This window comes from Heteronotia binoei, chromosome 1, assembly GCF_032191835.1.
Source record: "Heteronotia binoei isolate CCM8104 ecotype False Entrance Well chromosome 1, APGP_CSIRO_Hbin_v1, whole genome shotgun sequence".
NCBI lineage: Eukaryota > Metazoa > Chordata > Lepidosauria > Squamata > Gekkonidae > Heteronotia > Heteronotia binoei.
In genome coordinates this window covers 250,712,359-250,737,659 of record NC_083223.1, presented here as the reverse complement: position 1 = coordinate 250,737,659, position 25,301 = coordinate 250,712,359, and the positions used below count along the sequence as shown (strand labels likewise).

The 25,301-nt window shown below is 46.4% G+C and overlaps 1 protein-coding gene across 2 annotated transcripts in view; it reads right to left on the bottom strand.

Moving 5' to 3' along the window:
* EHBP1L1 (EH domain binding protein 1 like 1) overlaps positions 1 to 13,669 on the bottom strand; it is a 49,483-nt gene extending 35,814 nt beyond the window's left edge. For both annotated transcript variants that reach the window (XM_060252355.1, XM_060252364.1), the window contains exons 1-4: positions 13,309 to 13,669; positions 1,116 to 1,173; positions 890 to 985; positions 469 to 522 (exon numbers count right to left, since the gene is read on the bottom strand). In XM_060252355.1, the coding sequence (XP_060108338.1) occupies positions 469 to 522; positions 890 to 985; positions 1,116 to 1,173; positions 13,309 to 13,412 (312 nt within the window). In that variant the 5' untranslated portion in view covers positions 13,413 to 13,669. The remainder of the gene's footprint in view (positions 1 to 468; positions 523 to 889; positions 986 to 1,115; positions 1,174 to 13,308) is intronic.
* Between the last annotated feature and the right edge of the window lie 11,632 nt (positions 13,670 to 25,301).

Genomic DNA, 25,301 nt, shown 5'->3' with positions numbered 1-25,301 from the left:
AATATCTGAATAATGGCATTCGCTCATATATTCTCTCCCATGCCCTGAGATCTGCCACAGAAGACTTGCTGTAGGCAATCTGCTATCACTAGTGCCACAGGTGTTGCCATAAGCAAACCAGCAGAGACCTCCCTAGAAAGGCCTGGTTACCCTGCTCTCTTCCCCAATGCAAGAGACTGCATCAGACTTCCATGTTCAAGAAGGTTCCCACAATTGACTCTGATCAGTCATTGTGTGTGGCAGGTGAACCAGAGACATTTTCTTTTATTTGTTTATGCTTGAAACTTTTGTGCACTTCGCTGCACAGCTTGTTAGAAGTCAAGACTGACTTTTGGCAGCAGCAGTAAGTTGCTAAGACCCTGCTTTGCTTCCAGAGGCAAGAAGAAATCTCAACCCTCCCCCCAGGCCCTAGGTCTGGCCACTCTAATACCAAGTCCCAGCCCCTAAATCAGGCCTGTTTTAACGTACATTTTCAATCACAAAGGTCCAGTCCTTATCTTCATATTCCTCTACATGGGGGTCCTGGAAGAGAAAAAGAAGAGGGTCGCTCAGTGTGACTGAACATACAACCCACAGGACTATAAAAACACTCACTAGTTTTGGATGCAACACTCTAGCTAGCTTTATACGAAGAAATCATTCAGTATAGGAGCAGAACTGGGGTCATGCACGGGACAGCAGATAGCTCAAGTGTGTTAATCTGTGAACACAGAGAAAGACACAAGTCTAAACACGGATTTCTGAAAGCAAGTCCTGTGTCCCTCCATGTCCACATTCTAGCTAAGAACCTGCTGACAGATCTTGAAAGGGCTTATCTTAACAACTTCTGTGTGTCAGAACCCACAAGATTGCCCAGGCTGGGCTGGATCCTCTCAAAAAGATGTCATACCCGATAGAGTGTCACCATGATGTCCACATTTTCAGGCACCATCCATACCACTGTGCCCCGATAGGGGTTCTTGATCCCCGGTTGCCAGCTGTGTGCCTGAAAAAAGGATGAAAGGGACAGATAAAACATTAATAAGGCCCTTCAGGTTTGAACCCTGCAACTCCCCCTCCCCTGTAAGATTAGCCACTCTGGATAAACCCCCAACCTGCGTTAGAGAGGTACACACCTTGGAACAGATCCGCCGGTTTCTTCGAGTCCAGACCACAACCAGTTTGTCTGGCTGCCTAGGGTTAAAGAGGAAAAATTCAGAAACAGAATGCAAAAAGAAGCAAATTTGCTAGCCCACAAAGGTGCCTACTTGCCCTTTTGCCTAGACACAATTTAGGGCACTCTGAAGACCTGAAATGTTCCCATGTACAAATGTTTTCCTGCCTAGGCATCTGGAAGCTACTATCATTAGCCACAGGTGCACGGCCACTCACCTAGTTCAGCATTCTGCTTCCAACAATGGCCAGACAGATGCCTCTTGGAAGCCCACAAACAAACAAGGACCAAAGACCTCTCATGCTCCTTGCACCCCCCCCCCCCACCAGCATCTGGTGTTCAGAGGTACACTGCCCCTAAACACAGAGGTTCCATTTGCCAAATGTGAGAATTAGAATCTAAAATTACTGCATGCTGGACAGGGGAAAGCCACACGACCCCACAGTAGTTAGTTAATGTGCTAGATTAAGACCGGGAAGACCTGGGTTCAAATCCACATTCTTCTGCCAAGGAAGTCACTCTTTCTCAACCCAACCAAATTACAGGTTTGTTGTGAAGCTAGAAAGGGGGGTATAATAGCTGTCTCCTTAAGTTTCTTGGACAAGAACAGGATGCTGGCTGTAGAAACTTATTGTGACCCCCTGATATTTTCCAGGCAAGAGACGAACAGATGTAGTTTGCCATTGCCTGCCGCTGCACAACAACCCTGGAGTTCCTATCAGGCCCACGAGCAATTCACTGTCATGTTTCCCTCTCTCTCCCTTGCTTCCTTCTGCATCACAGCTTGCTTTCCAGGCTTGTTCAGTCACACAGGAGCTACAAAGCAAAGCCTCTATTTTCTCCATTGGCTGACCAGCACATGAAGCAACGTAGGTACAAAAACTCTAAATGCTCAGCCATTTCATGTTTTCCCCTGGGTCTTAGCCTCAAAATATTGACCGTGAGATTTCTGTAATGAATGCCAATAAATCAAAAGTAGGTTTGCAACTTACAGACACACGCCTGAACAACACCTGATCAACATACTCAAGATTCCCACAGCACAGACATTGTCTCCAGATTTTGATGCAATAATTCAGAGCAAGAGGTGTCAGTTATCAGAAGCTGTTAAATAAACAAAGCATTGCAAAAGTGCTAATCTTTTAAGATCTTTTAAGTTTTTTTAAAAAATATTTAATTGTGTTTGTCTGTGTCCTTTTATAAAGTGTGTATCTCCACTACCTGGCAATACATTTTATGACACACATGGCCCAGCCCAACAAGGTCTCATTTATGTCAGATCTGGCCCTCATAACAAATGAGCTCAGCACACCTGTCTTACATCGCATATATTGGGTTCTGGATACTAATACAGGTCAGAAATTAGGGCAGAGTGGCCGGCCAGTCAGTTAATCTCTTCCCCTTTCCCTTTCCATCACCAGCACACAGCTGGCTTGCTGACTGTGGTGGAAGGTGTCAGAGTTTCCCCTTTCTCCTCAAGCCAGATCTGGAAGGAAACTGTCTCAAAGGCTTCAGCAAAAGAGCAGAAGTGAGTATCAAGCCAATTGGCACCTGATCAGGAGTCAAATTCAATCTCAGGTATACAGTCGCCAAGCACTTAAATGAAGCAAGAATGTGTGGCTGTCATTTTCATGCGCTCAACTCATTTTGAGTCCAGAGAGGGCTTCTCTGAGTATAGCAGAGCCTTGACCACTGGGGCTGCAGCCTATGGTCTGTGAGGTGGCAAAAATTATGACGGAACAGGTTGTTGGGATTAACTGGTATAGTTAGGCCAGTTCCCGCTAGTTAGCAGAGTGCTTAAATAAGCTGCAAACGCAGGAGCGTCACTTAACCGAGGTTACTCAGCTTACACAGCTACACAGAGCCACACAGAAAGCTTAAAAGGAAAAACACTCCTCTTTTCATTTGAGTAGTACACTTCGGATAGGAAAGAGCAGAGACAGGATAGATCACTCACTTACTAGCTAAGGATGGAAACAGATGGCAAGAGGGCCATCTGCCTCAGGGTGCCAAGAGTGGATGGCATGTTGTCCCTCCTGGTGTGTGCAGGAAAAAGGGCATTGTGAGAAAGTGTGAACAGAAGGAAGAAAGTTCCCTGAGAAAACAATCAACACTTCAGAGGGATAGTGGCAGAAGAGTAGACACATGGGAAAGAAGGGTCAATTTGACCATCTAGCTATCTCACTTGTTGCCACAACGTCTAGAGCACGAGTGGCCACACTGTGGCTCAGGAGCCAAATGTGGCTCTTTCACAAATATTGTGTGTCTCTTGAGGCCCGCAGAGCCCCACTGGTCAACTTGGAGAAGGCATTTGTCTCTTTAAATCACTTCTCCAAGTCAAGCCAGCCAGCAGCCTAGAGAATGCATTAAAGTTAAAGTTGCTTTCTTTCCACCTATCCCTCCATCCTCTCTCCCCCTCCCCCATCTATTTGCTTTCTTTCCACTTTCCTTCCCTCGTTCCTTCTTGTCTTGTGGCTCTCAAACATCTGATGTTCATGTCTTGCAGCTCTCAAACATCTGGCGTTTATTCTATGTGGCTCTTACATTAAGCAAGTTTGGCCACCCCTGATCTAGAGGCTGAGACAGGGGACAGCACCTTCACTTCCAACACATGCCTCAGTTTACATTCTGAAAAGAGCCTTATAAACTGAGACATTCAAGACCATGTGGTAACTTGAACTGCTCAGCACGGGTGTTATTTTGGTGAATACATTTATCTTCTGCTTCTCAGGCTCTTTGGGTGTGTCTCCAGTCTTCTACCCCCTTCAAGCAGGCCAAGCCCCACCCAGCAAGCAATACAAACACATGGGAAGAGAACAACCTCGACTGTCCTTCAGGCCTGATCATGTTTTCCTTCCACCTTCTCTAATCACCACAGCTCTTCACCGTCCTGATCCTTGAGATAGGACCCAGGCACCCTGGCTGTCCACTCCAAGATGAATAAAATTCCTTTTCCTCACATGGAATTCAGGCTCAAATCCAGAGATACTAGCCCCTGACACCCATGCCTAATCCAGTATTCCCACCTTTCCCATGTTCTGAACAGAACTCAGGTGTTCAGGCTCTCTTTTCACCAGAAAGAATACTTTAACAACATGCATGCCACAGCTCAGGTCCTGACTAAAATTAGTTTCTGTTGCTAGGCCCCAAAATCAGCAGAAGAACCAGGAAACTGAACTACCGTTGCCACATCCTCTAATCCCACCGAGACCTACTGTTGCCAGACTTGAGACAGAAACTCTCCTGCCACATACCAGCTGAAAAATTGTGATTTTTGTTACAAAGATGGAACTTTATCCTCACAACTCTGTGAGGTAGGTGAGGCTGAGAGAAAGTCAGTGTTTCACAGTCACCCAGCAAATAATAAAGCAAAATAGGGATTTGAACTTCTGTCTCTCATATTATAGTCTGATATTATATTATAACCACTACACACATTGCCACTATATCCCAAGACTGAGTCCTAGGTAAACCAGCACAGCGAGGATGACACATTTTGAAGCAGCCATTTCTTACTGCTGAGCATGGTACCTATGGACAGTTAGTAGATGTTTATGGATACTTAGATGTTTAGAAAAGATCTACCCCTGCCTTTCTGCTAAACACATCACTCAAGATAGCAAAGTTTCAAAAAAGAGGAAACAGATAAAATGCAGTATGAAAATCTAAAAAAACCCCTTCTAAAACAGCAAAAGCTAAGGAACAGCTGCCTAATAGCTGTCGATCACAAAACGGCACAACTAAAGAGAAGCAGAATAAAATACCAATGCAATAATGAAAGTAATAAAAAACATTACAGCTGGCGATAAAACCAAGCAGTCAGCTGTAACAATCAAAAGGATTGGAACAAAGCTCAATAAAATCACTGTGAGGGAATAATAAGATGTGCATTGCAAAGCACAGGAAGGTTAAACTGCAATAGATCAATCTTACCACACAGCTGATTGATTCAGAAACCTCATGTGAGCCCGTGAGCCTTTCTGTTTTTCTCTGTGCACTTGAAACTTGAGGAAGCCTAAGCAGGTCTGTTCAGAAGTACATCTCAATTTATTCCACAGGGCTTACTCCCATTAAACTGTTCGGAAAACACAACCTTTTTGCATGAGTAAACCAACAGTGGGAGAAGAGCAGAAAATGGCTTTAAGTGGCCTGTGTAAATTCAGTGGGAGAAGGGCAGAAAATGGCTTTAAGTGACCTGTGTAAATTCAGCCGAAATCGTTCCTAGGGCCAAGGACAAGATGTGGTATGGAGCTTCAGACCCTGGGAAGCCACTACCAACAAGGCCCAGTGGTCTATGAAATTATAGGCAGCTTTCACTGATTTGTTCTTTGTATAAATTATACCATTGCACTGTTTCTCTAGTTCTGTAGTTTGCTTTTATGGTTTGGTTGGGGGTATAATATTGCCATCCTATGGCATTATTTTAATTGTGTAATCCACTTGGTGTTTCAAGTCAGTCTATAAATGAAGTAATAACGATAATACTAAATAACATGAAGACATGCAGTGAGGCAGCAGGAACTGATCTTGGGTCATGTGCAGTGGAGACTCTGCTATGAGGCTACTGGAGGCCATTCTGGAGCCATTAACTTGGGCCACTCTGGAGATTCTCTTGAACAGGTTTCACTGCAGTGCATGAGGGCAGCAAAAGAGCACAACAAATCCCCTTATTTCATTGAAGTATGTGCAGGAGTTCCGAGTGGCACTGGCCCTCATCTTAGTCCACAGACCTGCTGTATTTCTGTTCCTCATCACATTCCAAAACATCGAGCCAGACTCTTGACAGAACACCTACAGCCTCCAACTGAACTGTAGTACAAAATCCAGTAGCACCTTTAAGACTAACAAATTTTATTGTAGCATAAGCTTTCAAGAATCACAGTTCTCTTCATCAGACGTGTAGTTTTGCTGCCTATGTTTGAAATATTGTTTATTGTGCTGTCTCTGATTCTGTAGTACATGTTTTATGATGTTATTTTATTCCAGATTTTTTTTTTTTACTGTTGTAAGCCGCCCTGAGCCTGCTTTCGGGATAGGGCAGGATTTAAATCCAGAAATTAAATCAAATTAAAAATTAAAATGAAGACCACTGTGATTCTTGAATACTTATGCTACAACAAAATTTGTCAGTCTTAAAGCCCTAGCTGGTGCCACTGGACTTATTACTCTTTTGTAGCAACAGTTGAACATGGCTAACTACTCTGGATCTACAATTGAACAGTGATGGCTTCTATAATTACTAATGCTAGGAATCTTGGGAAAGTGCAGGGCAATTATATTGGCCACTGATTCTGTGGCTGGAGACTACTGACAAGTAGCTTCCTCCACACCTCACTGAAAGCTTAGAAACTAGCAGTGTAAGCTTGGCTATGTTACATGGAGCTCACCTCCAAATTCTTACTTCACCCTCCCCCCAAAACTTTTCTATGGGTTTTAATAACTATGACTATAGCAAATGGGATCACACCATAAGGACTGGGGATGAGAAGGTAGCTCTGATGTCCAGCTTCATCTAACAGCATCTTTTATCCTCCTGGGCCAGCGGCCAAAGGCTAATTTTAGCCCCAGGGCTCGGGGGTCATAAATCCACTGCAGGCCTCTGGGTTAAATTTGGGCTCAGCAAAGAAACTTAATACAGCCACCAGGCGCCTTTCTCATAGCAAGGCCCAGCAGTATCAGTATAACTTTCACCAGAGAACTGGCAAGGTGGACCAGTGCCTGACACAAGCTGTAACAAAGGTTACTCTCAGGACGAGGAGAATGCTTAAAAACACAATCCTAAACAGAGTTACACCCTTCTAAATCCACTGAAGTCAATGGGCTTTTAATGGGGTGTAATGCTGTCTAGGATTGCATCATAAGTCTCCCCTGGGAGCCATATCCTCTGCTTAATTTTTTGTACATGTTCAGAGGCACTCTTCTTTATCAGCACTATAGTTTCTAGCTGACATAAGTTTTGTAACTAAATGCTCAAAAATATCTCAGTTTTCAGCAGACCTGGAAAAACAGGCATGTGCAATCAACGACCCAAGGCCCCTGTGATATCCCTAAAGAATAATTTAAATAAGAATTCAATATCAAATATTCTAATTTTTACATTTTTATCTTACTCTTCTTCTAAAGATGAGCTTAGAAGATTCCTCCTGACTCCATTTAATCCTCAAAACAACTCTAGGAGGTTAATTGGGCTTAATAGTGATTGTCCCAAGGTCACCCACCCAGCAAGCTTGTGGCAAAAGCAATATATGAAACTGGGCCCGAGGTCAGACGCACATAAACTGGGGAGATAGGCATCGATGAAAGCCAGATGCACGTCGGATTTTATGTGGTTGTCCAAACATCAGCAGATCGCCCACCTTTGCTGTCTCCCTGCCAGGGGAGGAAGATGACCCACCTTTGCCGTCTCCCCGCCAGGCAGAGAGACAGCAAAGAGAGTTGCCGTGCTCCCCCCCATTTAAACACCACAGTGGGGTGTTTAAATGGGGGGGAGGAAGATCACCCACCTTTGCTGTCTCCCTGCCAGGCAGAGAGACAGCAAAGAGAGCTCCTGGGCTTCCCCTTCCTTTCTGGGTGTTTAAATGGGGGTGGGGGGGCAGATCTAGGGTTGCCAAGTCCAATTCCAGAAATATCTGGGGACTTTGGGGGTGGAGCCAGGAGACACTGGGGTGGAGCCAGGAGCAAGGGTATGACAAGCACAATTGAACTCCAAAGGGAGTTCTGTCCATCACAATTAAAGGGACCTCACAACTTTTTAAATGCCTTCCTTCCCTCCACCCTCCCCTTCTCTGATTTCACCTCAGAGGCGGAGCGGGCCTGAGCCGATCTCGGAGGAGCAGCTACAGTGAAGTGGAGAAGAGGTGGCAGCAGCGGCATCGCCCACTCCGAGATGGGGCGGCTCGCAACGCTCCTTGGCGCCGTTTCCCCCCCTCCCCTGCTTCCGTTTTTTTGGGGAGCGGGGGAAGAGGCTAGAAATCCTGGGGCCCCCCGCCAGGGCGTGAGTGTTGGGAAGCCTAGGCAGATCGCCCACCTTTTCTGGCACCTTTAAAAAAAAAAAAAAGCCAAGCACAATATCCCACCTACTGCGTTTGCGCGAGTGTGGAATGCCATCTCAAAAAATGAGGTCCGGTTGAGACCTCTGATCAACCAGCGACTGGACCAACGCTGCTTAGAACTGAAGGATGGAGGGATGTCTGATCAGGAAATTCATTGTAAAAAAGCTGTGGGGTATAATAGCGACAGGTATGGGATGGATTTAATGGTGAGTGTGACCACAGCCTGGGTCTCTCTAATCATGGTGTGAATCCCTGAGCTTGTTTAATCTGTAAGTAGGCTCATTTGCAATTGTGGGAGCTGGCTGTGGATACCATAACAAAATGGTTGCTACAAGGGCCAATCACAGAACACTGGAAGGTTCTACAAAATGTTAGCAGGTTCCAAGCCAAGTATCCTCCTACAATAGAGAAAGCTATTTCCAAATAAGAGCTCCCTGCAGATGCAAAGGTGATGCTTCCAGGGGTCTTCTGAAGCACCTCATACTTCAATGAAGTCCAGGAGAGCCAAGACTGGCTCTTTGCTTTGGCAACGATGTAAAAAGGCACCAGGAAACTCAATGAAAGGAGCCATAGCACTAATGGACCCATAGCTGATTCACGTCAACAGTAAATTTCTGGGATTATGACACTATTACTTGCAGGAGTTTAATTTAGCGTCAGAACTTATTTTACAACAATTACTCAGCTTTCTATCAAGCAAAGATGGGCACATAGAAAGCTTTCAGGATGGGCTTAAACCTCAGTATTTCTTTCTTTCTTTAAATAACTGGACACTGTCTGGCTGTCTGCTCACCCCATCTCCATTCCCCACTTTGTACTGCCAAGAAAAGGCCAAATCTTGCCAAGTCATAAGAAGAAGGGTGGGGCTGAGGCTTGAAGCACAGAAAAAGGCATGGACTGCAGGAAGACTGAGGGCCCAGTAGTTAGAGAACCCCCAGAGCGGAGGGGCCTGGTTCTGTTCTCATTCAGCTGGGTCCCCCATCTGATAAACCGCACACACACACACACTTTTAATTGTTCAGCCCTCCTGGTATTCTAATACACTCCCCTTAGCATTCACCCTCCCTTTTCCATTTTTAGCTTCTGCAATGACTAAATATTTATCATTTCTCAAGGCCCTTATAAGGTCTTTGTCATGTCAGAATGGGGGGTGGGGAGGAATCTCATTGCATCCTTCTTCGTCTGTCTCGTGAAAGTATTCCATCTCCATCTTCCAAAGTCTGGCTGTTGCTTCTTGCCCTGTCAAGGGGAGGGGGGTTGCACATCTCCTGAAGACACTTTGCCTCCCTTTTCAAGGGAACCAGATGACGCAATCCAAAAGGCAGATACAGGACCATGCACATCTTGAGTGTTCTGAGACACTACAAAGGAGCTGGGGGGACATACTTCCTTTTATACAATAGGCTGTTTCACTGGCACCCCAATAAAGCAGTTAGCATGCATCTGCTACTAGACCAGCTGTGGCCCACCCCAATTCCTCTATCCACTTCTATAGCCCTCCCCCATCGATGCTTTCTTTTCCTGTTCTGAATTCACCCTAACAAGGAAAATAAAACAGCAGTCCAGTAGCATCTTGAAGGCGAATCAAATTTATTACAGTCGTTAAGGTGTTGCAGGTCTCCTGTCTTATTTTATTGCTACCCATCTGGAATTACTCTGCCAAGGAGCTCAGGAAAACAGGACCACTTGCTTCAATATGAAAGTTAAAGGGGAAAGAGAAGGGGAATCCAATCTCTCCCCCACCCCCAGGAGACCTGTCAGAAGGGCTCAGACTGTCTGTCAGTGCTCAGCTTTAGAGCCTATTTTCCAATGCCAGGATTCAGCCCCAAAAATGCTGAGTGTCTCTGTCCCCACAACACACACCCTGTGAGGTTGGTGAAGCTGAGACAGCTCTGAGAGAATTGCTCTTGAGAGAACAGCTCTGAAAGAATTGGGACTGACCCAGGGTCACCCAGCCAGCTGCATGTGAAGAAGGAGTGGGGAATCAAACCCGATTCTCCAGATTAGATTCCACCACTCTTAACCAAACTGGCTATCAGTTTTTGCTTAGAACTCAAAAACAAACATCCTACCCCCCTTTTTTCCAGTACGGGCTTACATCTGATCTTACGGGACAGAGGTTTGCCTTCTGCACAGGACTGAGCTTTTGGCATTTCTCCACCTCTCTTTTCATTCACACAAACAAAGCAATACATTTTATTCCAGTCCAGCCCTGAAGTGCACTAGGACTCCTTCCAGACCTTCTGTTTTCTTTTGTCCCCTAATGTGAATGAAAGCTTTGGGCCCAGAGCTTCCAATACCCAAGCAAAACGCTGGAACCATGAGAAAAAGCACATGTCCTGGAGCATGTGCAGAGAACTAACATTGACACATATCTTCAATGGACCCATATCACACTGGGGCAGGAGAACAAATGCCACTGGCCTTCCCTGGGTGGGGTGCCCAAACTGATCACTCTCAGGGGCACTCCAAAGGACCAGAAAAGAGCTATGATGGAAAGGAGAAAGTGGCCCATTGCTAGACCAATTTGCCAGATTTTTATACCACTCCCAACAAATGCTTCCATGCAGTTTCTACAGAAGAAGGCAGCAGGAAACCTCTGTGCAGCAGGAAACCTCTGAAGGCCCTGGGGAACTGATGTCAGCCAGCACACAGACAACACTGGGACAGCAGGACCAGAAGTCTGATGCTGTAAAGCAATTTTATCTGTAGTGAGGATGGCCATAAACTCATTTTGTTGGTTAGTTCTACTTCCTGGTTTTGTGTGACTACCTGCAGAGTTGTTCCTTGGCATGGCACTCAAGTTGCTAGAATTAGGCTCCTGTCAATTCCTAAAATGAAGAAGAAGCTTTGGCCCTTTAGCCATACACACATACACCTCATTACAGATACGAGCCATCCATCCATACTGGCAGCCACTGGAGGGGACCAACTGGCTGAAAGTTCACCTTGGGCCCTGCCCTATAATATTGATCGGGGTGCAGGGAACTGCATTTCTAACCTCCCCAACACTAACCTTCCTTCTTCAAAGCATCTTCCTCTCCAATTTGCTACTCTGCATTTGGCCCCTTTGCCCCAACATGCTTATTTATTTAACTGAAACATTTACTGTCTACCTTACAGGAACTCAAGGCAGCTTATGAATCCTACCTGTAGGATCCCATGACTCCAAGGTCTCCCAAGGTCTCTGGGGTAGCATTTCTAGCACACCTACCTAATTAATCGCCAATGTACATTTACCCTCTTCCATTTCCTAAAATGTAGATCCCACCCCAACCTGGTATTCTGTACATACATAACAATCCCAGACCTTGCTCCTTACTATATTGACATAGAAAGATGGGCCTTTACCTTCAACCACAAAACCCACAAAGATCCAAATCCCTCATAAAAATATAAGAGCCCTGCTAGATAAGACCAGCATGCCATTTCACAGTATTCCCATCAAATGACCCAGACGGCAAACAAGGCACAGAGGCCAAAGTAATCTCCTGATGTTGCCTCATGGAACTGGGATTCAGAGATTTACTTCCTCTGAATATGGAGGTTCCCTTTACACATCACGGCTAGTAGAATCAGTTTGGTGTAGAGAGCCAGTTTGGTGTAGTGGTTAAGTGTGCCATAGCTCTGGCAGAGGTTGTCCTTGAAAGGGCAGCTTCTGTGAGAGCTATCTCAGCCCCACCCACCTCACAGGGTGTCTGTTGTGGAGGAGGAGATATAGGAGATTGTAAACCACTCTTAGTCTCTGATTCAGAGAGAAGGGCGGGGCATAAATCTGCAATTCTTCTTCTAGAATCATAGAATTGGAAGGGGGCATACAGACCATCTAGTCCAACCTTCTGCTCCATGCAGGATCAACCTAAAGCACCTCTGACAAATAATCATCCAGCCACGTTTTGAAGACTGCCAATGAAGGGGAGCTCACCACCTTCCTAGGCAGCTGGTTCCACCTCTGAACTACTCTGACTATAAATTCCACCCCCTCCCCTAATATCCAGCAGGTACCTTTCTGCTTGTAATCTGAGCCCATAGTAGCCATTGATAGAACCTCTCCTCCATGAACCTATCTCCCTTTCAAAGCCACTATGCCTGTGGCCATCACTACCTCCACAGCCAGCAAATTTCATAATTTAATTACTCACTGAGCCGGTCCTGTACTTATTAGCCATCAACTGCATTGGGTGCACCCCCCACCCTGAGTTCTAGTACTGGAGTGGGGGCTGCTTTCTCCAAGCCATGCATAATTTTATAAACCTCTATTGTGGCCTCCCTTAGCCATCGTTTTTCTAACGTAAAAAGTTCCAGACTCTTTGGCCTTTCCTCAAAGGAAAGATGCTCCAGTCCCTTGATCGTCTTCATTGCCCCCTTCTGTACTTTTTACAGCTTTTGATCTTAGTCAGTTCAGAAACCTACGGCATATATTTAAAGTTAGGATTTTTTTTTTTTGTTTCATTATGCATCACCTTGCACTTATGAACACTCTCAGTCATGGGACATCTCTAAAGAGATACTTTCCAAGTTTAGGAGCAGTAAAACTCTGAATACCAGCAATGGAAGGCAACTTCAGGGGAAAGTCTTGACCTCTACACCCTGTTTCTTTGCCTTACCTCTGTGTGGAACAAGATGCTGGACTAGAAAATGTACCACTGGTCTGATCCAACAATTCTTACATTCTTTCAGCATTCCTAGATACTTTTGGGGGTTATAATTTATTACTGATAGTGGCCTACCTTATAAATAGGTGTACAGCTTTAAGCGATATTGCACGCAAACATTTTAGAACACTGTAGACATTTTACCCACTAACTTTTTTTTTTTTGTACCAACACGCCCTTTTGGTACATGTGCCCGATTCACCAGTCCTGGTGCTCCACTTCCTGCTCCCTGCTTTCTTCGCCTCTCCCCCTCATTTCCCTTGTGCATTCACAAGTGCCCCAGTCTCCGCCCTTTGGAGTGCACGCGCCCGATTCACCAGTCCTGGTGCTCCACTTCCTGCTGCCTGCTTTCTTCGCCCCGCCCCTCACTTCCCTAGTGCATTCACAAGTGCTCCAGTCCCCAATCCTCCTCCTCGTCCCGTTTCACCATTCTGCGGTGCGCGCTCACCATTTCTTGGTGCATTCCACGACGAGCTCCTGGTAACAGGCCACGAACTGGAACTTGGCCGCTCGCTTCCCGACGCGCTGGAGCCGCTTCCAGACCGAGCTCATGATGATCCAGCCCTCCTCCTGTCCCCGCCGGCTGCCGCGGTCCGCTCGGTAGCTGGTTCGCCCTTCTTCACAGCCGGCCGCCTCCTCCTCGCCTGGCCCCCATCGCTGTCTCCCCGAAGTCTACGACGGGACTATCGAAGACGCCTCCGCGCGTCTAGGCTGCGCTCGCAGAGAAGGAAGTTGGTGGTGCAAGAAAGTTGCAGAATCCAACCCCGAGCTCGGGGGAGGGGAGGTGGGGGGGAGATAGCAGTCCGCTAATGGTAAAGGCGGAACGGCTGTGGGAGTGAACCTCGAGCGGAGAAGGCGGAGCGGGGGAGGAAGGGAGCGTGGAGGGAGGCACAGCTGACAGCGACTCCCGCCTCGCGAGTCAACACTGGAGGGCGGGAGTAGAGAAGGGGGGGGCGGCCATCTCTCTGCCCTTGCCTTGGCCCCACCTTTTGTTAAACGATCTGGCAGTTGAGCGGAGTGTTTCTGACCATGCACGGAGTGTTTTTTCTCAGCAAACTTTTTAAAAGTTTTTTTTTTAATCTGCCTGTGCAGATTGCTCTGACAAACCAGCTGCTTTAAACGCTAAATCATGTTAGGGCGGTATGCCTTTGAGCATGTACAAAGTGCTTGGACTGGGCTGAGAACCAACTGTGGCATTCGTTTGTACAACGCCCCACGCGTTTGTTTTTCAAATTGCTGCTTCTAGGAAGTGGAAAAATAACAAAACACTTGATTCATTTTCTCTTTCCTGGCTGTACATTCTCTTTCTTGGGCGAGTGGCCAGGCGGGTGGGATCCTGGCCAGTTGGAACTCTGGCTCTGCTGCCAGCCAACCCTCAGCAAAGTGTACATACTCAGTAGTTAAGCTACTAATGCTGCTGAGCAGAGCTTTCCTGGAGGATCGAGGCCAACAGTATGTGAGAGAATAAATAAAGACTCCGGACACTTGCAGAAGGTATTTCTCTCCCTCCTTCCATGTAAGAGCTGGGGATAAATATTATATCACATTTTAATCCCACTGTTCCTCCAAGGAAGGAGACAGAGTTCTCCTTTCTATATTTGTCCTCAACAACAACCTTGTGAGGGAGAACAACAGTGACTGAACCGAGGGCCATCATAGTATTGTGTGGGGGTGGCCAAACTGCAGCTTGAGAGCCACATATGGCTCTTTCACACATATTGTGTGACTCTCAAGAGCCTCCAATACCTCATTGGCTGGCTTGGAGAAGGCATTCGTCTCTTTAAATCACTTCTCCAAGCCAAACCAGCCAGAGGAGTGTTTATTCTATGTGGCTCTTTTGTTAAACAAGTTTGACCACTCCAGTATAGTAGTTAAAATGATCTGGGATACCTGTGTTTGAATCTCCACTCTGCCATGGAAGCTAGCTAGGTGATCTTGGGACAGTCATACACACTCCCATCCTAATCTACCTCACAGGGTTGTTGTGAGCATAAAGAGGAGAGGAGAACAATGTAAGTAGCTTTGGGTCCCCACTAGAGATAAAGACAGGAGATAGATTGATAGATAGAGGTGAATGAGGATCTGAACCCAATTTCCCTCACCACTAATCTGTGGCATTGCTCTGATTTCATTCCAGAAGACCATAAAGCAGGGATGTTAAACTCATTTGTTATAAGGACCGGATCTGACATAAAGGAGACCTTGTCAGGCTGGGTTACGTGTGTCATAAAATGCAATACCAGGAAGTGAAGATACAAACTTTATAAAGGACACAGAGATGCTTTTTTTTCTTTTTAAAGGTGCTTTCTCCAGTGGGATTAAGGGAACTGGGCAAAGGAAACTGGCTCTTTCCCTCCCTCGGGGACCAGGAGGGGGAGGAGCCTCAGCCAATAGAAGGAAGAAAGACTTGGCTGATTAGTTCTGTATGATTGAGAGAACCTGGCGGAGCAAGCTCTCCCTCTACCTCCCCAAGGGAGGAGCTTCAGCCAATGGAGAAAGTAGAGGCTTTGCTCTGTAGCTCCTGGCTGACTGAGCAAGCCTGGCAAAGCAAGCTGTGACACAGGAAGAAATAAGGGAAAGAGAGAAGGAAACAGACTTGCTCACAGGCCTGATAGGAGCCATCCAGGGGCCTGATCTGGTCCCCGGGCCACATGTTTGACACCCCTGCCTTTCTCTCTCTCTCTCTCTCTCTCTCTCTCTCTCGGCTTGGCTTCGCGAACGAAGATTTAAGAAGGGTGCAATAGTCCACGTTTGCAGCAGGCTCGCTGGTGGCTGACAAGACCAATGCGGGACAGGCAGGTCCGGCCACAGTGGCCTGCCTTAAAGGCTAGATAAGCACTCCCCTCCTCTTTGTTTTGAATGCCAGGGACTGAATGATACACTGGGAACTGTATCCGGGCATTCTGCCCCACTGCAAGGACTCTAATGTATTGATTTATGTTGTTAGCCACCCTGAGCCTGCTTCGGCGGGGAGGGCGGGATATAAATTAAATGATGATGATGATGATGACTCCTGTTCCACGCTTATATGACATGCCTCAGGTTCTCAACATATGCAGCTACTCAAAAGGAGTAGCTGCATACATCTGCAATTGTTTGTTGAAAGTGGCTTATAGGGGGTGCGATTCTGTGCGACAAGGTAGCCATAGGGCAAGATTTGCTGCTCTGTTTTAAATTAGGCTGCCCAGTATTCCCCTTCAGCATCCTTTCAGCCCCTTGAAAGTTGCCTATCTCAATTTCAGGCCTTCTTGTCCTTATGAGCCCAATCTGAGGTCTCTGAATCCTCCTTCCCATCCATTCCCATCCTCACCCACCTTGTCTGCAGCTTTCCCTCTCGCATACTTGACTTCCAGCTCAGAGAGTATAAATAAGCACCCCGTAAACTGATCCCAAACAGGTTCCAGCGTCATCTCGGGTGGACATGTCCATCATGGGAACACATTGCCCCAAATTTAGCAACCAAGTGACTGGATCTTACATAGAGATTCCCGAAAGTCAGATGGGAGGGTCCAAGAAATTTGTGAAAGAATATAACATAACATTTCTCCAAAATATATAAACAAAGAGCTAACTTACCCTGTCTTTGTATCAGACCTTACTTAGACCATGATTGTTGGAATTAAAATTCTGTGTGTCTGTGCATACTTATGGGGGTATGGTGGGGCTTCTAAACAGACCTGAACCCCTATATGTCTCTCATTTTGAATGCTGTATTTGTATAAATTCCAGAGAAGTGACTCTGTTTTCCCTAGCATTTGGTGGAACGCCTTTCCCATGAGCCTCACCGAAGTTTCTGGCTATCTTGTCTTTTCCCTTTGGTTTTTAACAAGTTGTCAGGTATTTGTCATCCGCATATTTACATCCCATTTAAGGAAATTGGGATTTTGCTTGTTTTTAACAATAATCCTGTGAGATAGGGTGGTTTAAGACACAGTCCTTTACCTCACAGTGAACTCAGTGCTTGAGGAGATGTTTGAACCCAGGTCGCCATAGTTCACACCTAGTAGTCTCTTTACTATACCACGCTGGAGTGATTTTATTCTACTGTGCAGAACCAAAATCATTTATAATCTGCCGGGTTTTTTATTTTTGTGCTATAACCCACTGAGAGCCCTTGTGGGGATATTGAGCTTGATATAATTCTCAGTGTACATTAGAAATGGCAAGTAACCACTTCAAGTCTACAGGATAAGGTATAACACTCAGAATAAAGGAAGAGACACATTTGGTCACAGTTATCTTTGCTCTGATTATAATCTGGTTGGGCTACTGCAATACATCCTAAGTGCGTCTGCATTTGAAGACTGTTCAGAATGTAGCAGTTAGGTCAGCCACAGCTCTCTCCGAGCTGTTCTCCCAAGAGCAGTTTTCTCAGAGCTCTCTCAGCCCCACCTACCTCATAGGGCGTCTGTTGAGGGAAGAAGAATAGAAGAAGAAGAATTGCAGATTTATACCCCGCCCTTCTCTCTGAATCAGAGTCTCAGAGCGGCCTACAATCTCCTAACCTATATCTTCTCCCCCCACAACAGACACCCTGTGAGATGGGTGGGGCTGAGAGGGCTCTCACAGAAGCTGCCCTTTCAAGGACAACCTCTACCAAAGCTATGGCTAACCCAAGGCCATTCCAGCAGGTGCAAGTGGAGGAGTAGGAAATCAAACCCGGTTCTCCCAGATAAGAGTCTATGCACTTACCCACTACACCAAACTGGCTCTCTTAAAAGAAAGGAGATTGTAAACCACTCTAAAACTGCAAGTGAGGGGTGGGGTATAAATCCAATCTCCTCCTTTTCCTTCTTCTTTCCTGTTTGGTTTCTTTTCTTCCAAGCCCAGAGCACATGTGGCACATTATTACTGCATACCACATCTTTGCACAAGGGGCAATAAGGTTGCCAGGTCTGTATTGTAAAATATCGGGGGGGGGGGGGGCTTGGAGAGGGGCAGGACTTCAGTGGGGTATAATGCCATAGAATCTACCTTCCAGATCAGCTGTTTTCTCCAGGTCAGCTGATCTCTGTAGTCTGGAGATCAATTGTAATCCCAGGAGATCTTCAGTCAGTGCCTGGAGACAGGACCAGATCTACATGGTTTTTAATTACATCCAGTAATTAAAAAATTACACCCCCTTATGGGCCCATAGAATAGAATGGACTCCATACCCAATTTGGTGCCCCCCTCCGGGGGCACCCAGGGCAAGTGCCCCCTCTGCCCCCCACTAGATCTGACCCTGCCTGGAGGTTGGCAGCCCTATCGGACAGTAATGTGTATGCTTTGAGAAACACACTGAATGCCCTCAGAGAGGTGTGTGGGGAAAGCAGATGCCACAGTGTTCAGCTTGTGCAGAGGGAAAAGCTGGCAATTGAAAACTAGTCAGAAAACCAAGATCACAGATATACAAGAACTTTAAAGGGAGATCTACTTGGGAAACAGCCCTCTCCCGTGCCCCACCCAGGGTAAACAGGGCCTGCCCATGACTCAGCCTGGCTAGAACCAACCACTCACACTGACTCAGCAGAAGAACGCGGCTGCCCCTGGGGCGTCACTTTCAGGTGGCTTTTGCCCAAGTGGCAAAGAGGAGCTGGGAGATGCCATGTTTTCTGCTGAAGTCTGTCAAGAACACAACAAAGGAGTTCAACTAAGGAAGATGCAACTGAATGAAGCCGACAGAGCAACTTTCTAAGGGCAAAGAACAGTTCAAGCTGCCAAGGGGAGGGTGTAGAGTTCCTGCCCTGCTTGTTGGTTGGCAAGAAAAGCCTGTGCACTGTGAGTCTGTGGATGAGAGGTTGCTCTGGACTTTGGTTTCACTTCTGCCAAGGGCTCCTAACAGACTTGTCCGATGTGATGGCCACTGATGGGATTCCTGATGCTCATTTGTTTCTTCCTCAAAGCCAAATGTAGTCCTGGTTTTCTACTACATTGTAATAGAAAGAGCTTCAGGAGAGCCTGAGAGATATCGTGTTTGTTTCTGCAGACGGCATTCAGAAGTGGGTACTTCCATCATAGGATGATGTTTGGCTTGCCACCTCCCAACATTTTCTGATTGGTGCCAGCACTTGGCAGCCATTTTGTGGGGGTGCCAACTCCCTGTTCTCGGCACACCTAGCCCTTCTCCCGCAATTACATTTCAGCCTATTAGGGAGCCGCTCATAGAGCTAGCAAAGACTACTGAGGAGCAGTTGCCAGTCCTGGCAAACAACAACATAATAATAATAAATGGCATATATGTAGTCTAGAAACATTGGTTTCAGTAAATATTTATACAAAGGGGCTGCGGGCTATTATAGCCTTGAAGCAGATCAGAGAGAGTCAGGATTTATATCAGTAGATTCAAGGAATGATCACTGAGTAAAAGTTCGGCCCAGGTGCAAGGACTGTCTGGAAAACAGAATTGTTAGTCAAGGACAGACAGGAAGGCACAGTTCAAATATGTGGTTTATGGGTTAGTAGCCAACAGATAATTGCATGTATTCAGAACTTGTAATCATTGTTTTTAATATCCGTGATAATGATTAAATGTAGCAAAAATGTGTTAAAGCATACACATAACTTAGTGGATTTATTTAAGCATATCTAAGTATAGATAATTTTGTAGGATGCTAGAAGCCCATAATATGAGTCAATAATGTGCGCTCGATTAAGCAGGACAGCTGAGCACTGGTGGACAAGATTTTGTTATGAAGTAATATCTTTAAAGAATATAAACCTAAGAGCTTTGTAGCAGAAGTGAGCATCTTTAATTAATCCTTGCTACTGCTAGGGGTAAACAATACATTGGATTCTTTATTTCATAATAATTATTTATTTCATAATAATTATTCACAAATGGTATTTTAAAATTTAAGTTGGACTTATATGTGTTTTAATAAAAGGCAGAACGGAAGCAAAGATCATTGTGCTATACTTGAGATATACCTCTTAATTGTCAAAGTTCACTTTCCACTAGCAGATGGCCATTCATGATCCAAGACAGGGTTGTGTGTTTGTTTATGTAAGCATGTATGTAAGCAGCTGACTTCTAGTCTGGGCATGTTTTATTTTTTTAGCAGGAATGTACAGGAACACAGTTCTGGCTGGCTTGGTGTCAGGGGGAGTGGCCTAATATGCAAATAAGTTCCTGTTGGGCTTTTTCTACAAAAAAACCCCTGCTTCTAATGACCCTGTTTGGTTTTTGAGGCAAGAGACATTCAAAGGTGGTTTGCCATTGCCTGCCTCTGCATAGCAGCCTTGGACTTCCTTGGTGGTTTCCCATCCAGTAGTCAGGGCCAAGCCTGCTTTCCTTCCAAGCCTGCTTTGCTTCTTCTCTTATGTTCTTATAAGGGTAATTAACATGTGGAATTCACTGCCACAGGAGGTGGCGGCGGCCACAAGTATAGCCACCTTCAAGAGGGGTTTAGATAAAAATATGGAGCACAGGTCCATCAGTGGCTATTAGCCACAGTGTGTGTGTATATATAAATTTTTTTGCCACTGTGTGACAGAGTGTTGGACTGGATGGGCCGTTGGCCTGATCCAACATGGCTTCTCTTATGTTCTTATGTTGTTCCAAGACCCTGTCTAAGTCCTTTGAAGTGATTAAAAGGGTGTAACTTGTTCTTAGGATGGTGCTGCTAGACACCTTAAGTGCAGACCAATGCCTCAATTATCCTGCTCTTACAAAAGCCAAGTCCGACCTAGCCTGATCTTTTCAGATCTTAAAAACTAAACAGGGTCAGCCCTGGCTAGTATTTGGACAGGAAACCTCCAAGAAGTACCAGGGTTGTGATACAGAGACAAGCCATGGCAAGTAGTCACCCTTTAACATCTTCATGCCTTGAAAACCCTTCAGGGTCACTATGAGTCAGCTGTGACTTGTTAGCGAAAAACAACAATGAACAGAAGCCATCCAGAATGGGTTCCTGCCAACTCTTCAGGATGGGTCATCTGAGTAGAAAGAATCCGAGCGCAGAATGCACGCCACGTACGCCATGAGGGGATGCTATCCAGAATAGCCTCTTGTGCCTTTCAAATGTACAAAGGGATCAATCTCTTCCTGTTTACAGGCTGCTGAAAGACGGTTGTGAACAAAAGCCACATGTGCTTTCCTCAAGTCATACTTGTTTTCCCCCTTCCCCCTCTTGAAGTGGTATAGTTCAGCAGTTAGATCATACGCTTTGCATGAGGATGGCCCCAGGTCCAGCGTGCTCTCTGGTAGAGGGCTCGGCCAGCCAGAGCAGACAAACGGAGTGTTGAATGACTTAAAGGAGCCAGGTAGGCTATGTTATCATCTGATGTCTGCCCTCGTGAAGGGTTTTGCATAGAAACGTCACAGATAATCTTCTGTATTTTATGGCTCTTTATCCTTACCTTTTGTAATCCCCTGCCCTGTATGTATAGATATGCCTGCTGATCTTTTAACCAAATGGTAAACTTCGGAAGATTAGTTAGCATGGAAACCAGATCAAACAAGATCCCGAAATCCAGATGACCCTTCAGAATTTTCCGGAAGTGGGGCCTTGCCCTGTGCTAGGGAGAGCCTGGCAGCCTGAGACTAGGAGCCAAGTCGCTTCTTGGCATCAGTGGTAGTGCTGGCAGCTGTTTTGCAACTCTTACCTAATCCAAAGGGAAATTCCAGTTATCGAATCCAAATCAGATCAGGCCCCAAGAAATGTCATTGGTCAGTTGGAAGCTTTTACCTGCAAACTGTCTCATGGTGGCATAGGTGGATGGAGAGCTAGGAAAACATTTCTGTGTTGTAGGAGCCTGCAGCTGATGTCTAGACAACTGGCACATGTGCACAAAAACACTTGTGCAGGTAGGTTTTTTGAGCCACGCATTCATCGCAGCACAACAAAGAGTTCCGTGTTAATTCCAATGAAAATTAGTCTGAAGGGGGTTGTTTTGTCTAGACTCTTTGGGACTCTGATCTTTCCTTCCTCTGCGATCAGCTTTCATGTTATAAGCAGATGAAAGCAATTTCAGCTTTCTTGGCTGCAGAGGGGTGTGTGTATGTATGTAGAACTAACAGGGAGTGGTGGAGGAGAGGAAGCTGCTAGTATTTTGGCTGCATCAAGAATAGGAGGAAGCAGGAACTTGGGGAAGCCCTATTGTTGGGGGAATCTGAAAACCAGACAGAATCTGGCAGCGTGGCAAACAGGAAGCGGAGAACAATGGCCACCTAATTTGAGTAGGGATCCTAGTCCCAAAGGGGGTGGTGGAAGAAAAACATGCAATTGGGAGGGGGGGAGGGGGATGGAGTGATGAGGGACACGGCTTGATTAGGGTCAAGGCACCTTAACGCTTAGCAGCATGGTGAGCTTTCTTTGGTTTTTATTTTTAATTTCTTCCTTTACAAATGCAGTCTCCAAGATTGGGCATTGATTCCGCCCCAGCTGTATCTGTTCTTTCTAGGGAAAAGATATGGCTACCTTCAGGTCTGTGGTGTCTTGCTGTGAGGAAGAAAACAACAGGGGGGAGAAAGGATTACAGTTTCTCTCTCCTCCAATTAGTTGCCAACCTCCAGGTGGTGTCTTGAGATCTCCCTCTATTGAATTTATCTCCAGGCGACAGAGATCAGTTCACCTGGGGAAAATGGCTGCTTTGGAAGGTGGACTTTATGGCATTATATACCCCATTGAAGTCTCTCCCCAAACCCTGCCCCGCTCAGACTCCATCCCCAAAATCTCCTGGAGCTGGCAATGCTGACTGAAACCCCCCAGGCATGCCAGTTCTCCTCAGAAAGCAATCTTGCTCCTACAACAGAAAAAACAAGATTATATTCAAATAAACTCATTGTGTTTAGTTCAGCCCTTAATTTCTGCAGGAAAGAGAAACTAAGGAGCCAAAATGGAGGAGCAGAGAATGTAATGTAAGTCATCTTAAGTCCCCATTCGGAAGAAAGATGGAGTACAAATGAAGTAGATGCAGATGAGAGCCTCAATGCTTGAGAAAGGGCTTCAGTCCACCCCCCCCATGCCATTTTCCCAACCTCACACAGTTCCTGGGGTGGAGGGCTGATATTTGTCTTCTTCTGGAGAGACCATGTAATACTATACTGATGCAGTACATGAAGGCCATTTTTTGGATGGGAAAATGGAAGGATAAACCACTTCTCAAGCAAATTGGACCCTGCAGCCCTGGGAATTGAATTCTGAGCAGGGAACTTGAAAACGCATGTCTAGGAATCCACTTGGAGTTTCAGTGAGAAAGGCAACTATGGTGGGGGGGTGGTTTAGAGCAAGATGGGGATCTGTGTTAATCTGTCTGTAGCAGTAGAAAAGAGTCCTGTAGCACATTGAAGACTAGAATTTGTGGTAGGGTATATGAGTTTTTGTGAATCACTGGTCACTTCTTTGGGGGGGAGGGGTGGGCTGCCTCTTGGGTATCCTGCCCCCCCAGGGAAAGTGTATGCGCAATACATAGCCTCTCCTCTCCCGGTGTAGTGAATGCCGCGTGGTCACTGTCCGGCTATGCCTGGCAGATGGTCACTGCAATGGCCTCTCCTGCATTACTGCATCCGTGGCAACACCTTCCCGCTGGTCCCCCCCGTTTCTCACAGAGTTTGCCACGTCATGGTGTGACCGAATGTCCGGCGGTATAACCGGATGGGCAGGCTGGGCTCACCAACCTCACCAGCCAAGAGAAGGAAAACTGTAACATCAACCCTGGGCAGATAGAGCTCGTTAATGTAACACCTACCACCTGGAGGACTCGCTGCCAGCGTCCCGGTTTACTGGGCCATGGCAGATGACCCCAAGGTGAAAGGGTGGGGCCAGTACCGCGCACACTGTGCTTCACCTAAAAATTCCTCTGCGCAGGCCTGAAGGGCATATCCACATCCACAACCCACAACACACCAAGTCCTGCAGCGATGGGCAAGGGGCGAAATGGCAGGTGGAAGATGCCACTGGAAGCCGCAGTCCCGATCCTGCATGTAGGCGGTTCAGGGTATTGGTCGCCTGATGCTGACCCGGAGACGAAAGCATTTTTCGGCAGCACCCTGAACGACCAAGCAGCCTTATCTAGGGACAGCACTGCTTGCTCCACACGGAGAGGGGCCTAGAAAAGGTGGCCTAAACAAAGCTCGTCTCCCCCACCCCAGTTGGCTAGCCGCGGTCAACGGGCATCCTTACTTGTGGTCAAAAAATAAAGGATCGCACTGCTACAGCACCAACCCCAAATCAGACTTTTCCCTGCAGCCACTGTGGCCGGATCTGCCTGTCCCGCATTGGTCTTGTCAGCCACCAGCGAGCCTGCAGCAGACGTGGACTACTGCACCCTTCTTAAATCTTTGTTCGCGAAGTCAAGCCGAGAGAGAGAGAGAGAGGGGGTCACTTCTTTACATGCTTTATCAAGAAGAAGTGACTCATGAAAGTTAATTCCCCTGCCACAAATTTTATTAGTCTTTAAGGTGCTACTGGACTCTTACTCTTTTCTACTGCTATGGATGAGGGGATTAGGGATTAGTTAGAGAGAAAAGAGCCCCGTGACGCAGAGTGGTAAAGCTGCAGTACTGCAGTCCTAAACCCTGCTCACGACCTGAGTTTGATCCCGGCGAAAGCTGGGTTCAGGTAGCCGGCTCCAGGGTGACTCAGCCTTCCATCCTTCTGAGGTTGATAAAATGAGTACCCAGCTTGCTGGGAAGAAAGTGCAGACGACTGGGGAAGGCAATAGCAAACCACCCCATAAAAAAGTCTGCCGTGAAAACGTCGTGAAAGCAACGTCACCCCAGAGTCGAAAATGACTGGTGCTTGCACAGGGGACAACCTTTACCTTTTTTAGAGAGAAAAGAGTGTCAAGTGAGGGCTTTTTGAGAATAGGGGAAGGCAGTGTCTGAGTGCAGTAGGAGAGGAGCCAGAGGAGAGGGATAGGCTAATTATTGGCAGCCAGACATTGGGGAAGGATTGGATGTGGTAAACCAGGTAGGCAACTCACCAAGTGTGTGTGTGTGTGGGGAGGGGGGACAGAAAAGATTGTGGGAAGAGGGAAACTTAGAAGGAGAAGGGAAAGCACGAAAGAGAGATATCAGAACAGATGGTTTCTATTTCCACCTTGAGCAGAGAGTGAGGAAGAGGGAGCTGGTGAGGCAGGCCTTAGTGGAGTATGAAAGGTGTTGATAGGTACTTGGAGAGGCTGAACATCTGTGGTGGATTGGGAAGGGTTCGTTAATGCTGCTTTGCCAGATAGCAGACAAGGAGGAGGAAAGAATGAATTTGTGATGGTTAAAAACAGCTAGCTCTTTTGTTCTCCTCCAGAAGTGTACGGATTCAGGAAATTATGGAGATATCAAATGATCCTGTGCTGGCAATAAGAAGAGTGAATGTCCAATGGGAACATTCTTCTCATATTCACACCTTTGCCTATATAGCTCCAGCTTACCTGGTTTATAACTCCCGTTAGACACACTTAATCCCCTTTCAGAACATTACCCTGTCCTGCACCTGGGAATGAAACACAACCAGACCTTGG